The sequence below is a fragment of the Lycium ferocissimum genome, chromosome 7 (genome assembly GCF_029784015.1).
Source record: "Lycium ferocissimum isolate CSIRO_LF1 chromosome 7, AGI_CSIRO_Lferr_CH_V1, whole genome shotgun sequence".
NCBI lineage: Eukaryota > Viridiplantae > Streptophyta > Magnoliopsida > Solanales > Solanaceae > Lycium > Lycium ferocissimum.
The window spans coordinates 23,589,730-23,608,259 of NC_081348.1; the positions used below are offsets into that span (position 1 = coordinate 23,589,730).

An 18,530-nucleotide genomic window follows, 5' to 3' on the forward strand; every position below is an offset into this window, starting at 1 on the left:
TTTACAATTTTTTTTTTAAGGGCTTGATTAATATGGGGCCCAAATTTTTATTTTTATTTTTTTATGGGGGGTCCACAACGGACGACGAAAAAGCGCCCCAAACTCCCTCTTCTAAATGGTAGAAATGTTAAAGAGCTCTTTAATGCTTCTCAAAGTAGACAAAGTTTACGATAAGTATTTGTATTGAAAACGTTATTACCATGAAAACATAGTACTGTTTAAATTGCGTTGATTAGTCAGTGCTTTATCTTTGTTTTAATTTTGTATAATTGTTAGTCTTCGGGGTAATGAGAATTGACTTGATTCTTTGTAAATTTTGTTTCAGGTGAACACTAGAATCATCGCCTTCTACTGATGGAGGTTGGCCTCAATCAAATAATTGAGATGTTGGTTATTGATTACGTAAAATATCTATTTAGTGGCAAGACTATCCATTTCAGTTTTCTTTCATCGCAAATTTCAGGTTGTCATCTTCCATCCTACCATACACCTTTCTATTATTATTAATTTGTTACAAGTTGCTGGATTATATTATTATGCCCATATATAATATAGTTCATTTTTCCTTTACCTTATTCTTCATAGTGTATTTTCGTGTATTAATATAATTATGATTTCTGATATTAATGGCAAAATTTTGTTCGCTGCACTTAATTTTGCTCCTTAATTGTTAGGAAGTCAAGGAGGTGAGTTATCATGTTCATCTTTAATTGTAAGCCTAATATTTAGGACTTTGAAATCAACTAAAATTTTGATTATTAAATCTTTTCTTATTTGAACTAAGTAAGAATGCCTAATATTTAGAAATTCATAATCGAGCAAGATTTTTATTTAAACAATTTTTTTCCTTTTTTTTTTTTGCTTCCCAATTAATTGCTTTGTAATTTGTTTAGGTTAGTTTCTTTCGTCTATAGTTATTTATGATTTGTTTTATATTAGTTTAATTTTGGTTTAAAATGCAGATTTGTGTAGTCTAATTTAAAACATCACATCAAATCTAAAGAATGCATCTTGTAGAACTCTGAATGAAAAAATTAGAGTTGTATATACTTAAGTTATTTTAATTCAAGTATAAAATTCTTTATGTCTTCTTTATTTTTATTACGAAATTGATTAGAAAAAAAATACTTTTGCCAAAAATAGTTATTATTTTATGATAAACCAAAATATGTTTGACATTATTTCTTGTAAACAGAACACAACAAAATTTTAAAACGTAAAGAAGATGAAGGGTGATTTACCGAAGAGAAAACTAAACAATTATCAAGTCAATAGCACGAAGAGACATGAAAAAGACCATATTTATATTTTGTTAAATAAAAGGATCAAATTTAATTAAATATCGTTTATAAAGAGAAGTCAGGTAAGATACAACTTTGAATATTAAATTATCGTTTATAAAGAGAAGTCAGGTAAGATACAACTTTGAATATCGGCATCTATATAACTGTTAAGATATAGATTGCGGGATTAATAGATTAGACAGGCTAAAGTGATAATAAAAATCAAGAATTTGAAATGAAACGATATTACACATATTTTACTGAATTGACGTAATGCATACGTGCAACGCACATACGATTAAACTAGTTCAATTAAAATATATCTACCATTATAGAAAAATATTATCAAAGGGTTCCATCATTTCTAAAATTATTTAATAGAGTTATAAAATTAGTAGAAAATAATTTTCTTTGCAATTTATCTTCTCCAATATTACTAATAGAAAAGTAAATTTGAGATCTAATCCTTTTTGTTCTACATAAAAATACGAAAATTAGGCATATACAGTAAATAGGTAGAGGTCAGGTTCAGATGTTTTAACTTTCTTTGTTTTGTAAGTGTTCAATCGTTCACTTTTCTTGCTTACTTGTTATTTTTCCTTTATACTCAGAAAAATGTGTATTAGGATTCACTAAATCTCTTTCAAGACACATTTACAATTTTGGAGGTATAAATACACCAATATTGTACAATGAGTAATTGAGTTTATTCAATGTTAAAAAAGTATGCTCATACAAAAAAGAATATAGCCGACATTTGGTGTTGTACTTGCGCAAATTATTATTGGTGTGATATCAATTGAATTCATTGTTTTTATATTAGAGAGCTTTTTAACTTTTTAACATTCTGCTTGTGCATAAACAATACACGGTCTCATTTTTCCTTTCTACAGAATGCATCTTGTAATTTTTTCATTCAAAGTTCTACAAGATGCATTCTTTAGATTATTATTGGTGTGATATCAATAGACATGATTGTTTTTAGATGAGAGTGCAATTTTAGCTTTTTAACATTCTGCTTGTGCTTAAACAATACACGGTCTCATTTTTCCTTTCTAATAATTCCCGATAATTGATTAATGTGTTGAAAACTATTTGTCATTCATTTTGCTCTATATCTCTCCTTTCCTCTCCTTAACACCCTCAATTATTTATTACTCTACTAACACGTAATTTTAGGACTGCAGACCTAAAATTTTAAGATTTTTTTTTTCCTGTAACTCAATGAATGACAATTTCAGATCCCCACAACCAATTAAAAAAAAAAAAAACTTCTTTTTTCATAAACTTCTTCCCTCGAAATTAAAGGCTCAAGTCAAATTGGAAAGGAAATTAAACTCAAAAAATCAAAGGCTATGAGCAAATTTGAAAAAGAAAATACAAAGATAGTCAAGCTTCGGTCAAAGATTTTGTAATAAAGCATAGTATCTTAGTTGATGCTTTTGACTAGTAAGTTTTTTTTTTTCAATTTTATTTTTTTGTTTATCGGATGTCCCCGAAGGGACTTTTGACTAGTAAACAATCTTTTCTTTCTCTTTTAGAAGAGGAAAGGAGTATAATAATTATAGTAATGTAAATAGGTCCAGATAATATCAACAAGTCTCAGTAAAGGAAGATGATCATAGACATATCATTCGAGTTAACTAAGTACTTTAACATTTATGTGGCAGGTGATTCAAAATGATTAATCTTCAAACATTTTATCTTAAGCACGGTTTTGGGTTAAAAAAAAAAGTTGCTTTTTGTACAATAAATTTTTTTTAAAAGTAATCTCATCTCTTTCTTTTTTAGTATAATAGATGAGAAACTAATTTACTACTTTATTCATCGACTCCTTCTATGTTCTCATACATTGCATATTATTTAATCAACTCAATCTTAAAAGAATCATATTACGTCTTTTTTCTCTTGTATATTCACATTTCTGCTTCACTTAACTACTTAGAAACTATTTTTCTTTTTCTTATTTCCAAATAATTTTATTACTTGTAACAAAATAATCAATTAATCAATTTGTTTCATATTGTTATATTTTATTATCTCTCACTTAACAATGTAACACACTAGTTATGCAAAATTAACAACAATCTAAATATAATTCACTGGTTTTACTTGTTGAAATCATAAGCTATTCTCTAAGCATTTTATCATTACAATTGAAAAATGCAATTCAATAAATACAAGAATAAAACAAATGGCTCGTTACCTCGTTAGGTTTTTGTAGGATATGTCCTAGGTTTTTGTAGGATATGTCCTAGTACTAAGTATACATTTAATACACAATTCGTTATGCATATATAGTAGCTAGCAAAAGAAACAAAAGTAATTCCTTGCATGATTCTTTCAAACAGGCTTTATAGAAATTTCAATATTACGTGACACTGTTTCGAAGTTCTAACTTTGATTTAATTTGTCAAGAAAGGCAAAGCAAGCAAAAAAAACATTATTTAGAATTTATTATATTCTTTCTCTTCAAAATTTTCAATTAGCTCGAAACTTTAAAAATTAATTAAATCTGTCAATATTAGTTAGGAAGTTCACTTAAATACCTCCTTTTATTTATTTTGGATCATTTAGATGGTCCGTGTGACTCTCCGTATCGTTGTGCTTATTTTGCGGTTTATAGCATTCACAAATGTTTTTCCCCTGTTCTTTCTAAAGTTTCTCCTCTATGTTCCGTAAAACATTCCTAGTATGTCATTCTTTAAAGGGAACATTTGGACTTTCCAAAAAAGGGAAAATAAATTGAAAAAACGCAATATATTTACTGTAAACAAATCTATATATAATATAAAGTTAGGCATAGGAAAGATAATGCGGCACCTCTCTATGACCAGCATTCCTATTTATCTTTTTTCTCCTTTTTTTAGCTTTTTACCCTATTATTTTTATCATTATAATTCAATTAATCTTATTCAATTAATAGGCTATAAAGTCCCTCTAATAAAGTGGGGTTAATACTTGTATTTGTGGGATTCATGCTTGTAATCGTGGAGTTGTTAATGCAGCCTCTATTCCTTGTCCGTTGCCTTCCTTGACAAACCTCAATAGGCTGAATATATTCTTTCAGTTACAAAATTACTTTGTGCAGTTATGAGTCTTGGAAACTTAAAAGGCTCCATAAGTTTATCAAAGAACTTGAGCACCACTACATATACACCTAACCTAAGCACCAAAAGGATATAGCATTTCATGGTACATCTTCATTTAGTCTTATCATGTTATGAACCCAGGCTATTGGGGTTGTGAGTATGAGTAAAAAATTGGTGGACTTTTGTCAGTGTATTCATTTTCGGATGGCGGTACAATGAGGTGTATTTCTTAAGACATTATTTGGGTTTCTGTTGCTCATTCACTCATTTCTCTCGAGTAGCAAAAAATAATAAAAAGGTGACTTCGGTCGACATATATATATATAGCCAAAGGACTGTCATCTTCTGCCAGCAGGCTGCAAACAATATTGCTTATGATGATCTGGAAAATTACTACATTATTGGCTATAATAGACAATGTTTCTATTCAAACTTACAAAAGTAAAGCATCTGATTTGGTAAGAATACAGATCACATAAATAAAAGAACATATATTTTCATTTATTTTGTAACTAGAAGTTATAAAAATGAAAAACTTGATGAGTATTGTGAACTACGCACACTTCCACCACTCCACGTCTACAAAATGTGTTGTGAATTATACATTTTTTATTTTAGTCTTTTTGTTGTTTTGCTGCCATGGAGGCTATTTTTTTCTATATTTTTTTTTCACTTATTGTTTATGATAAATATACAGAAGATGATTTCATGTGATTTTTGTTTAGCATTTGATAACTTAAGTTTTGTAAAAGGACCTTTTGGTTGAAGTTATAATTTCTTCTGCTTAGATTACTTTTGATAGGAGGAATAATTAAAAATAAAATTAGTTTTGTTAAAATATAATTTTAGAGTATTTTAATATTTGAGCATTCGAAAAGAATAAATCCTAAATTTAGTGAGACTCATTTACTCAGCGCGAAGCGCGGATAAATTCACCAGTTGTAAGTACAAGGAGACGTTGGAAATGAAAAAGTGATAGCCCGATGCACAAAGCAGCCTGCATTAACAGGGTGCAAGGAAGGATCGCACCCCAAGGAGTGTGATGTAGACAATCTACTCTAATATAAGCATTAATTGCTACTTCCACAGCTTGAAACCCTGACCTATAGCTAATAGGGAGATAACTTTGCCGTTTATATTCTTTTAATTAATATTTTAAGTAACTTGCTCAAATCTTTGAATCAACAGGAGAGAATAGTCACACAAGTTACTAAGTTGCAAATTCAATTTGGAAACAAGTCTGTCTGTTCCATCTCTTGCATGTTCATCAGACCATCCTGTCCATAATCAGACTTCAGTCAACTACCAGCAGGGGCGGACCTATGTGCATTTTGGAGGTGCTCCAGCACCCATTAAACCCGACGTAGATTAGGTATAGTTATATAAGAAATATATGAAATTTGGTTATAAATATTCACCCTGGAAATCAATAACATAGTTGGGTGCTTTAGTTTTCAAAGCCGGAAGCACCCACGGGTACCAGTTTATGCCATTTCTATCTATAGATGTACCAAAAACCTGTATAGAAGTATAATTTTGAAGTACTGCTTTACATTAAAACTAAAGTTAAGCATCCATGAGAAACCCAAGATAAAGAAGAATATGTAATGACTTCTATAGACAATTTCACAAGGCTTGAGAACTTTTGTCAAGGCTCTTGCAGCCACTCTTGAATTGCAGAACGGAGAGCATGATTAGGAACAAGATTCGTATTGGACAGCGTAAGGTTTGTCATGGGCGAGGTTTCATGTCCGCTGTCCAACCATCCTCTTAATGCTTCTGCTTCATATGTGAAGCCATCCGCCGCTACTACAGGATCTTGCATGATTTCCTGTAGTGAAACACATTAACCAAAAAAAAAAAAATTTGATTAGGATGGAGTTCCTTGCTTGCTTATGCGTTCCCTGCTTGCTTATGCTTTCTCAAGGGAATAACAATGAAAATACAAAGACTATCTTAACTTCCCAAATATCACTGAGTTGGAAGATAACAACCTCATTAACTGGAAGATCAAACACAAATCCACATGGATACTTCTAATCAAGCAGAAAAAGAACCGACAGAAAAGGATGCTGAATTCTAGTCAAAAGTGGGGTTGGGGTTCCTGAGGGTGAGGACGCTAATTTCCCATAATTATCGATGAGCTTCAGCTAATAAGTTGCCAGAAAACTAGAGCATCTACCTCTTTTAATCACGCAGATGACCGATAAGTGAGACTATATGGGACTTATAATGATATAATGATGACTGCTAGATTTAAAACAGGCAATATACTAACCTGAAATATTGGACAAATAAAATAGGATGGAATGTCACAATGCTCGTTGGAACCCATTCTAAAAGATGATGATGCCCCACATGAAGCTCTCATTGGCTCAAGCACCTTCCACACCTCTGAAGAAAGTTCAGGTCGGCACCTACTGTTCTTCTCACAACAACTCATAGCTAAGTGAGCTAACTGTTTGGCTTGCACAAATGGCCAGTCTCCAGCAGTTGGATCCAACAGATTTTTCAAGTTTCCTTTATCCAATGCATATTGGATTTCATTTTTTATCCCCAATGCAGACCTTCCAGTCAACAGCCTTAATAATATAATCCCAAATGAATAGACATCAGACTTTGGAGTAAGCTCTCCTATTTCGAGGAATTCAGGGTCCATGTATGCAAATGTGCCTTTTGGGTCAGTGTCAGTTCTGTAACCAAGTGTAGTACTATTTTCTGAAGAGTCTTCTTCTGAGATAACTCGACAAATTCCAAAGTCACTAAGCTTGCTCACAAAATTCGCATCAAGCAAAATATTTGACGGTTTTAGATCACCATGAATTACGCCCCAAGCAGTGCACGAATGGAGGAAGATGAGAGCACAGCAAAGCTCTGCTGCTACACGAATTCTCGTTTGCCACGACAACGGGGGCGTGTTACCTTTGCAGGTAAGACGATCTTCTAGGCTTCCGTTAGGAAGATACTCATATACAAGAGTCCATGCTTCTGGACACGCTCCTATAAGAGTCACAATATTTGGATGCCTCAACTTGCTTAAAATATTGACCTATATCATATCAACAAACCATATCATGCATTGCAAGAAAGATATCAGTGTTAAAGAATTAAAACTTTATGTTTCATATGATTAAGAGAGAAGCATAGTATGCAAAGCAAACATACAAAGCTAAGCAAAGAAGAAAACTGACTGCAAAAACACACTAGTATGCGTCAAATTGAATAGGTGTGTGAATCAGTGAGTACGGAAGATATCAAGTGTACTGACACTTATCAAAGAAAAAGATGTCAGGTGTACAGACACTTACCAAAGAAAAAGATATCAGGTGTACTGACACTACTCAAGGTTTATGAGTAAACCAAGTCTTACAAGGTAATACATTCTAGCAAAACAGACAAGACTAACTAGTATTTAGATATTTCAACATGTCACTAAAAGTTTCCCTTCCAAGAAAAACCTATTGGCCCAATCAATATACAACCATTTCTAGCAGATAATCAACCATCCTAGTGATTTGTGGGAGAGAACTTCTTCAGGGATGAAGGATTGTTCTCATCTGGTGAGTGGGAAATGGGGATGATCTAAGTGTAGCTACAATATGTTGAATACAAATAAACACGAAAGTACGTTTACTTTCCACTATAGCCGTTTGTGCTACCACCATCAATAGATATCACACCAAATTAAGTATTTTTGTCTTTAGTTCTTTCACCTCCCTATTTTAATCTCTTGCCTTGGCCACACAAACAGGGATATAAAGTAGGATATGGCCAAAAACAAGGGATACAATTGAGAGGACAAACGGCAAGACGCAAAACAAATTGTGGAAATTACACAACAATTCAGGAGATCAGACACAATTTAGCTTCTATGCACAGATAAAATAAAAAAAAATTAAAAAAATAGCAAAACATAACGAATCTGACCTCCTGTTGGAACTCTGAGGGCCCTTGCAAGCTATGAGGGTGCAGCATCTTTATTGCCACTTGAGTGTGGCGAAGGAGGCCTCTATAAATGCTTCCATAACCACCTTCTCCAATCTTCAAGGCTGGATCGAAGTTCTGAGTAGCTTCTTCGATTTCATGAAAATAAAATTCAGCAAATAGTACAGACGGAGATGGAAATGAGGACACATCTGAGTACTGTTCCCTCTGGGACTCAGCTAATTTGAGTGCATCATCACGCTCCACCTTCAATTCATCTTTCTCCTTCCTGTACTTCTGCAGAAGGTCGACAGCAGAAAACATTTTCTGTTCCAACTCTTGCACCTGAGTGTCACAATTTAAGAGTTGACCCTCCAGTGAAGATGTCTGTGCTTCGGCTACCCGCAGATCCTCCTTTAGTTTTTTTAGCAGTGATTTCATCTGATCAGCTTTTTCCTTGTCTTTTGCAATTGCTTCCTCTAATTGTTTCCTCTGTCTCAACTCATCAGCATAGAATGTGTCTGATTCTTTTGCCTGAAACAAAACTATCACAAATAAGTATCTCAGATCGTCCATCATTCCCGCTTCCCTAGGAGAGCACATGCTTGAAAGAACAATCTCCTTTTCAAAAACTGGCAGCCTAGGTCTTACCATCTTATATCTCAATCAAATTAAGGCTTCACCTAAATCAAGCAACGGGTGGAAACTTGGTGCAAATGGGTAATAGTTGCAAACATCCCAGAGAATACCAAATTTTAGTACCATAACATTCAATTAAACGATTTGAAGTACAATATAAATGAAAAATTACCCTTCGTCTAGCCTCAATTGCATCATTTTCAAATTTCCTACGCTTGATTGATTCTTCAAAAGCTTCTCGCCTTGCATTTTCTGCCTCTGCAGCATATTGCTCAAGTCTATCATAGAATTCATCGTTCATGCTTCCAGCTGGCTCATCATTCACCCTCTCGACCTGCTAATTTTCCACGGAATCATCCAAAATTTAGAAAGCATATTAATCTAATTCTTCAAACAGAAACAACCCATTTCATTAGGAAGCAAGAAATGAAGGTATTGCTAGTAATTTAGTAATTTAAAGAGACAACAGAAATAACATGATCTACTTACTATACATGGACGAGATGACTGATGATGATCAAAATTGATATATTGCAGAGCGGATGAGTCAAATGCAGTCTCATTTCCAACCATTTCAACAGATGAACTTGATGAAAAACGTGAAGCCACTAAGGGACTTAGCGGTATTCCATCCCTGCCATCAGCACTTCCATCTGAACTCATGCTTGGGAAACTAGCCTGTAAACTCCTACCGGAGGAAATTCCAGAGAAGATTATCCTGTGATTGTCAGAAGCAACTCTACGATAATCTGTAAACCGGCCCCTGAGCTCTACTTGCTCGGTGTAACCTTCTGTTATAGATCTTGATCTTGGAATAATATCGTTATCTGGACTTGCTGGAATTGACGGTGACACACTGTCTGTATTAAGTCTCTTTGACTTACTTTCTCTGCATGACATAATGTAGTTTCCATTTAGAGTTTCCCCATGTTTTCTAAGTGACATAAGAGAATGAACCCCGCCTTAACCCCTCGGTTCACGCATCCAAATCCCAAGGAAAGTCAATCTCAGGGGAGAAAGGGTAGAAATAGAAATCCATAGCAAAAGGATATTTAAAAGAAAACACAGAATTCTGTAACAATGTTATCCCCAGTTGTCCACCCAATTTTCATCCAAAAACAAAATTCCAGGATAGATCCAGGATTAAAGGACGCATACCTTGTATAAATGAGGTTCCCTTTGCATAAAAACCAGATGCAGCAGAATGTGGGTGCTTGTAACCGCACATAGATGGCTTTCTTCGACTTAAGGTCGGTCATTTTCCTGAAATTTCACCATAAGAGCTCAATTCCCAGCTTGGTGTGTTACGCCAAAAAAAAAAAAAAAAAAGGAAAGATGCAATAAATTCTCAGACTTGATTTACTTGTTAAGGTAAAAATATTGAGTTGTGCTGCTAGAAATTTGTTTTCCTTGTCTACGTGGTTTTAAGTATTCCTTTTTCCTTTGCTATCTATGTCTTTGGGTGATAGGGTGGTCCAGAACAGGGCATACGCACATTATTTTATTTCTCCTTAAAACAGCTGTGCTGGTAATTATTTAGATGCACGGAGGAACTCTGACAGTAATTTGAAAAAAGATGAAGGGGAAAACCAAAAGATCAGCAGGGCAAACAAATTAAATGAACTACGACACCTAGGCCAAAACACTCTTGCCGAAAGGGCTGCATTATGACACGTTTGGTTATGCATAAGATGAATATTTCATGTTTCAACTTGTATTAATCATTCTGGCGGTCCAGTAAATCCCATGCACATAAAAACTCTAACACACGGAGCTAAGAAACCTTAGGTTGACCACTAAGTATGATAGCTTCACACCTTACAGATATTTCTTAGATAATACATCCATCAAATGAAGTTTATAAAGGAAGAAAGAATAAGTCATGTTTCACAGATTTGGTATACCATCCTTGCCTGCTTATGCTGGAGTAAATGGAAGGAAAGGAATGGCAGATGTTTTGAAGGAAAGTCAGTTAGTGTCCAGTAGCTTAAATTCAGAAGTTTATGGCGTTTAGCCATTTGATGTAATCTACAGGATATAAAGGAGGTAGATAGTATGTTAGACTTCAATTTTAGGACTGTCAAGTACCACATCGCTGGTTCGGAGGCAAATTTGTCTCCTTATATGGTCTTGGGCAATCCTCACCTCTTGAGCTAGCTTTGGGGTTGAGTTAGGCACAAGGCCCAACATACATTCTTTAACATGGTATCAGAGCCAAACCTACTCAGGTCTTGTTTCAGACCATTTAAGGAGACAGATTTGCCTCCCATCCACCGATGTGGGACCTAACACACCCCCTCATGTCCAGGAGTAGACATTTAGAGCGTGAACAATATATGATGGGGCCCCAACATCGGGTGAAACAAGACTTGGGTGGGCCAGTCATCGATGATATCCTCTTTGTTCAGAAGGATTGTCGATACTTGTAGTGCCCTAGCACCAACTTGGTGCTAAGCTTCCTTTTTTTCTTTTCAATATACTAGTTACTTACTCCTACATTCCTACGCCGGTTACATTTTTTTTGAGCCGAGGGTCTATCGGAAACAGCCTCTCTACCCCACAAAGGTATAGGTAAGGTCTGCGTACATCCTACCCACCCCAGACCCCAGTTGTGGGATTACACTGGGTATGTTGTTGTTTTTGATATACTAGTTACTTAGCTTCTCAAAAAAATAAAGAGATCGGTAATTTTTTTCCTTAAACATAAGTGACTTCTTTTCCACATATTCTACTGATTTCGATTTCATAATGGCATTTCCATATTTGAAGTAAAAATTTGAACTTGCAGGATGTAACCAACAAGTCAGCTAATGGACTAGATACACATTATGGAGAAGGGAAGAAGATGGGAGACGTGACCCTTCACATAATTTCTTGATTGTTCTGTTGCTTGAATTCTTAACCCAAACAAATGTACCAAGATGTTCACTCAATATATACTGTATTGACATTCAAGTAACGGAAAAAGAATATCTTATTTTTACTTTGAGTAGCACTTGTTTGCCGCAGCTCCCATAACAAGCTTCCCTATGTAATGCTGCGATATAAGCTCGACTATGCCCCTCTCAATTGAATCCATTTCAAGGACAAGTTTATCAGCTCGAACCTGAATTAAGAAACAGACACATTAGACTTAGAAGAAGTAAAAGCATCAATTCAATCAAGAGTATAATAAAGGAATGTTGAAGTGCAGACTTTCTTATGACTATTAACAGTGTGTAGAGTGAAGCTCTGAACTGAATATCTGATGCATTTATCAAATATCTGAAAATGGTAATCTGGTTTATAACTTAATACTAATCCACGCACAGGACGGAGAACATGGAGTAAGTGAGAACTCCCACAATTGTTGCCACCAATAAAATAAAACAACATTCAATATTCTTCCAGTAACACTCTCAAGTTACAGGCAAATATAAAGTTTTCAACTTGCAATAATCACCAATATCAATTTTCGGCAAAAGACAAAGACTATACCCCGGCTCGTCCACAGATCTGAATATATTTTTCCAGGATCTTGTGCATGTCTTGCCTTTCCTTCTCATGGTACGCTCTGACTTGTTGCACATCCAATTGATCTATGTTAAACTTTGAACCCACTGCAAAACCGTCCAAGAGAAAATGGATACACTTTCAAACAACAGTTGCAATGAGACTAAGTAACCATTTTCTAAGGAAATGAATAAGTAATCATCATTCTACTATTTAAAAAGAATTTAGATAAGTTACGAAGAAATTGACATCTCAAGCAGCACAGTGAAGTTTCCTTCTATATCTTTTGGCCGAAATTGGGGTACCGGTACTTAGATTCCGGGAATCATTGCGGAAGCAGAAAAAAAATCTTGTAGATAAGTAAAGAATTGATTCTCATTCAGGAACAATATGTCCTAAACTGAACACTAAAAGTATTTTCAGAAATTCCAGAAGAATGAGTGAGAAAAGCTAAAGAAATTCGTAATTTCAAAAGTAAATTTTGTTTTGTTCTTTTCTATTTTCTTTGAAGGTCGCATGGGGGTTGGGTTTCACGGACCTATAAATGAAAGTGAATTAATTTCTGAGAGGAATAAAGATTTTGATCAGTTGTCACCAAATATCCCCTTTTTCCTTCTATTACTCTTTCAATTAGCAAGTAAACAAGAAATTAACTTCCACTCTACGCAAAACCCCTAGCCCACCTTCACCGTAAACAAAAATAAAAAAGAGAGTTTGTCAATGAGATTATTCAACACCACATCATCAGTCTTGAGCCTCATATTAGGGAAATCGAAGGGATTGATAAGCTTAATTCCAGCAACAATTGCAAAAGAATTTGTAGCATCCTCAAGTTTGAAAGCTTGATAGAATTATTACCCCAAAACAAAACAAAAAACAAAAAAACAAAAAAACAAAAAAACAAAAAAAAAAATTGATAGAATTGTAAATTAATAACTGACCTTTTCTTAGCTGAATGTTGGGCATAAAAAATGTTCAAAAGTGTAGTTGATTAGGTAGGAATGTTACACCAAAGAATGAGAATCAGACCTATTATAAAACTCAAGAGTAGAACCAGAGAATTACAACCAACTTTCCCCAGCACATCTAGCAGCTGATGCTAATCAAGTGAACAAAGTCCAATTAATTTATGCCTGAACTATCAGTCAAGTATATAGATCCCCTTAGCATCAAATAAAGCACAGTTTGACTTTATAAGTCTAAACAAACATCAGAAATCAGTGGTTAACCTTTTACTCAAGTATGAAAACAAGGTTCAAGAACTCTCACTAGAATAAAAAGGTGAGAAAAAGCAAGACAGCTCAACAAATCAAGCTAACTCAACAAACCACCTTTTCCACAACACCTTATCAAGTAAAAAGGGGCAAAGGTCAGCCCGATGCACAAAACATCCCGCGTTAGCAGGGTCCGCGGAAGGGCCCCACCCCAAAATAGGTGTTACACAACTAACTGGCATTTACCCTTAGCAAGACACACTTACCTTAGCAAGTCAAGATAAAAAAGAAAAATTCAAAACTTGATAACCAAAAATCACATTAATGTGGCAAAATAAAAAGAAACACAACACCATAGCAAGCTAACAACAACAGGGAAGGTAGGAAGGTAGGACGTCATAGCCCGGCAAGGGTGTTCAACCGAACACCCTGCGCCGAAAAAATATACCGTGTAGATTTACAGACAGATATTACATATTGAACACCCTTAATATATAGATTATATGAATTCGAACACCCTTAATAAAATTCCTAGCTCCGATCACCTTACCCTACCTTTGTGGGGTGGAGAGGTTGTTTGCGATAGACCCTTGGCTCGAAAGAACAACACCATAGCAAGCCAAGATTGAAAAAAAATCAAAACCTGATCACCAAAAATCACATTAAAATAGAAAAAAATAAAAAGAAACACAAGAAAAAAGAATTAATTACTTATAGGTATCTTTTGAGCAGGAGTATGAACATGAAGAATGCAAATTTTCCTTCCACCAGACTTGTTTAAAGCCCATGTCAAAGCTGGTTCAGTCTCCTTCAACTCTTTCCCAACAGCAACATAAATCACATCATTTACAGGCGTTAATGTACTTCCTTCTTTCAGAACAGACAAATCAACTTCAGGATACCTTACTGGACTCCTTCGAACCACTTGATTTGAAGTCTCCATAGCCATTTGCAAATTGTATAACAAACTAAATTCTCTTTGTATACACAGAATTAGACTTAGAACAGAAAAGGGTCTTGAGTTTACCACATGAATGAAAAACCCATTGATTTTTTTGGGGTATAACAATTAAATTCTCTTTGTATACACAAGAATTAGACTTAGAACACAAAAGGGGTTCTTGTTAATGTGATGAATGAAAATACCCTAGTTTTTTCTTGGAATTTCAGTAGAGTTTGATTGGTCATTTGCTTTACAAGCGATACAATTGAGGTGAACACAAAAGGGGAATATGTGTACTAAATGCTGGAGGAAAGTCTATGGATTTGAGATTACATTATAACTGCAAAAGAGGTTCCTTGTCTGAAGTATTTAGCAGTATATGGTGTTGTAATCAAGCCATTAATTAAGTAATCATATGAATATTACAACTAACTTACCCACTATTAAAATGAAAAGAAGTTTTGATTGTGATACAAGAAATTTACTAAGTAATATTATCGTTGATGAAAGAATTTCGTCTTCATTCTTCATTTGATGATAGCATTACTTATTAAATTTCTTTGGATCATATATTTAAGTTGGTCAACTTTTCTCTCTCTACTGCACTTTTGTCGGTTCTGTTCTCTGTCTTTCTTGTTCCTTAAAACCGAAGCTTCTGTAGGTAAGGAATCAATCTGTCAATGCCAAGTAGCATATGCATTTATTGAACTTTTTTTTTTTTTTTTTTTTTTAGGTTGCCAAATCTTAAATAATTAGTTAAATTTTAAATATATGTGCATCGTCAAATAATAGACAAAAAAAAAATTGTCGGTTTTAAATTTTCGAGTAATAAAGTGTATACTAGAAATTGTCTATCATACATGCTCGGAGTTTTTCAAATTTTTTTTATGTACTTATTATCTATTCATCGAATAATATCTCAAGACCTCTTTATTTAAGAAGATATGAGTGAAAAATGAATGAATGTGTATTAAGATATTTCACGAAAAAAGGAACATATCCTTAAAAAAAACAAAAAAAACTGAATCATGTCTAGTTTTATAGTACCTTTGTAAACATCAATATTTAATATTTGCAAAAAAAAGAAGATTTGTTCATTTTCTAAGTGCACCCTCAAATAAATAGTATTCGTTATTGAGCCTCCTCCTCTCTTTTTTAATAACAAAATAAATCAAGTAAACATTTGGAATAAAACTTCAGTATGTCCAAAATCTAATAATTATTGGGTTAAAAATATGGAAATTTCCATATTTACCGATTTTGCTATTTCACTTGACTTATTTTCTTATTTTTTTTTTAATCAAAATAAAGCTGTTCAACTACGAAAAAAATTGTTGATATTATGACAATAGTGATGGGCGAAGCGGAAACGAGAATGTCGATTTGAGTAACACAAACATTGGTGAGAATTCATGCCCCGAAAACCTGAGGATTCCATTGCAGGGTTCATCCACGGAGGGTGAGTCAGGGCCGCATATGGTTGATCTTCCGGTGGAGAAGTGCTCAGATATAGTTTCAGGCATGGTAATAAAGTAACATTACATATTGATAGAGAAAGCTCTCAAGCAGAACAACTTAAACAAAACGAGTCTATGTTGCAACTCCACTTTCATTCGTGGGGTGGGTCCAAGTTATTGTCGGATAGAGAAGAAATACATTATGAAAAAACTTAGTTCGAATAGCGTTTATACTAAACTAGTTGAACTTGGCTATCAGAATGTCATAAGAGACACACGGGGTCTAATATTTCTGAACGATATTAGTATTAGTATTTTAGTTTTGTTAAAAAAAATTATCTTGATCCTCTTTTCATATTTACCAATTTTATAAATTATATGTCCAAATTATAAAATACCTATTAAATATAATTCACTCAAATATTTTTCTCTTATTTCCCCAAAATCAACCCAAATCGCACGAAAGAAGGAGGAATGAAGGAGTCTAGTTTTATATTATAATAACGAGACAAAATATTACTATGGATCTCCGTAATCGTTAACAACTCAATTTAATGTTGTAGGCTCAATTACAGTATGAACACAGATATTAGCATGGATTTCCATTATCTAGTTACAATTCAATTTAATGTTTTTTGCTCAAATATAATACGAACACAAATATTGACATGGATTTCCCTAATCTAGTTACAACTCAATTTACTGTTGTAGGCTCAATCACAATAATTCAAGAAGAAATACATGTTTTGCCCTTCAAATGGGCTGGTATTTAATTTTTATCCTTCAAATGAGCTGGTCTTTAATTTTTACCTTTCAAAATAGCACTTACGCCTAGTAAAGCATAAGTTATTTGAGGATGTGGAACGTAACTTATGGAATATTATGATATGAAAATTGTTGCTCCCAGACGTACACGCAAGTATACGTGGTCGTACAAGTAATATAGAACTTTTAAGTCCAGATATCGATCCCACAGAGACTTATGATTAACCATTTACTAAATTAAACGATTCTAATTATCTACACAAGAAGTAAAATCTCAAGATATAATTATTAACTAAAAATCTCAAGATATAATTATTAACTAACTAAAAATAAAATAAAACAAATAATGAAATTCAACCAAGAAAGAACAGATTTTAATCGAAGAAGAGATAGATCTAGGGCTATAACCACTAACAAACCAGTTGAGTCTTTAAATCGTTCTACCTACGGGTTACTAGTTGACGGGTTGATTTTAACTATATGATATTCTCTCAAACTACTCACAAGCCTGTAGATGCTACTATAACGCCTATATCTCTATGGTCATCAGAGGTAAGAAGATTGCATTTATTTTTTCCGTATTCAACTAAGTATACTAAAGACATCTCTATCCTCAATACGCGAAACGATAATATAAACAATTTCTATTTATTTCGTTTACGTACGTGGAATTCCCTCTCTCGTTCAATTCCACGTCATGCGTATAGTGTTCAACTAGTGATCAAGTAATTAAATAATTAAGCACAAGAATAAATAAGCAACCCAAAGATGGAAAATCAATAGATAGAAACGATAATCACACGTCAACTTTCATGTTTATGTCAAAACCCTAAAACTAAAGAGTCTAGCTCCACATAGACATGGAGGAAAAATAACAAATCATCCGAATAAAAATGTCAAAATAAGTATTAGGTAGTAAGAGAAGATAAAAGCCCTATAACTACTACTTCTCCTCCAAGCCTCTCTCTCATTCAAAGTTATCTAAAAACCTGTCGTATGAATTATTTATAGGCATAGGAAAAAGTCTAAATAAAATAACTGAATTCAAAACGATTTGGGAAAATTTAAGTCCGAAAAACTTATTGGACGCGTTCCATCCGGGAAAGCATCAAAATCGGACACGATACGTAGTACGTCGTCAGATACAACAACCACTGAATGCTACGCTTAACAATTGAATTTGCTACCCCCAATATTTGTGCCTTCACATGCTACCCCCAATATTTGTGCCTCACATGCTACTTTTACAAGCCCAAAATTCTCTGCCAGCAACTTCCTCTTTCAATCCCAACTATTTTCTTCTTTTGCTTATCTCTACTCAAGCAATCATCACACCGTCAATGTCCAATCATTACATAATTTTCAATCATCAACTGTACAGATCTTCCTCCATTTCAAATTGTTGTGACAGAGTCTTTGGACTAATTTGTTGCCTTCCAACGAATTTCTACTCTTTTCTCAATTTCAACATATTTTATCCAATTTTGATTCAAACCTCTTCAATTTTGTGACGCTTTATTCCTACACAGTGAAATATAACATTAAGCACAAATTAATATAATAACACTCAAAAGATAATTAAAAGTATTACATTGTAAGACAATAATGACTAAATATATGCATTTTTGGCCGAACATCAAAAATATAAATTTATTTCCCTGAATTATTATTTTTTTTGCCTTGAGGGAAAAATTAAAGACCAACACCAAATAGGATAAAAA

General features: G+C 33.8%; 1 protein-coding gene across 3 annotated transcripts; it reads right to left on the bottom strand.

Moving 5' to 3' along the window:
• Window positions 1-5,852: 5,852 nt before the first annotated feature.
• LOC132063905 (U-box domain-containing protein 33-like) lies at window positions 5,853-15,207 on the bottom strand. Of its 3 annotated transcripts, none has more exons than XM_059456653.1 (9): window positions 14,356-15,207; window positions 12,416-12,537; window positions 11,923-12,044; window positions 10,097-10,201; window positions 9,428-9,827; window positions 9,111-9,272; window positions 8,303-8,833; window positions 6,654-7,424; window positions 5,853-6,206 (listed from the first exon to the last, which is right to left on the bottom strand). In XM_059456653.1, exons 1-9 carry the CDS (start codon window positions 14,591-14,593, stop codon window positions 6,024-6,026), a joined length of 2,634 nt encoding a protein of 877 aa, XP_059312636.1. In that variant the 5' UTR covers window positions 14,594-15,207; the 3' UTR covers window positions 5,853-6,023. The 3 variants fall into 3 exon arrangements, with proteins under 3 accessions (XP_059312636.1, XP_059312635.1, XP_059312637.1); XM_059456652.1 differs by having other exon boundaries at window positions 9,111-9,275; XM_059456654.1 differs by lacking the exon at window positions 14,356-15,207 and adding an exon at window positions 13,372-13,512 and having other exon boundaries at window positions 9,111-9,275.
• Between the last annotated feature and the right edge of the window lie 3,323 nt (window positions 15,208-18,530).

Bases quoted from the DNA above. Each gene is read 5' to 3' on its own strand.
- LOC132063905 (XM_059456652.1), bottom strand. From the start codon at position 14,593: ATGGCTATGGAGACTTCAAATCAAGTGGTTCGAAGGAGTCCAGTAAGG. The intron at 9,276-9,427 runs GTAAGTAGATCA...GTGGAAAATTAG, and splicing joins AGTCATCTCGTCCATGTATA to CAGGTCGAGAGGGTGAATGA. The intron at 7,425-8,302 runs GTCAGATTCGTT...GATATGATATAG, and splicing joins CCTCAGAGTTCCAACAGGAG to GTCAATATTTTAAGCAAGTT.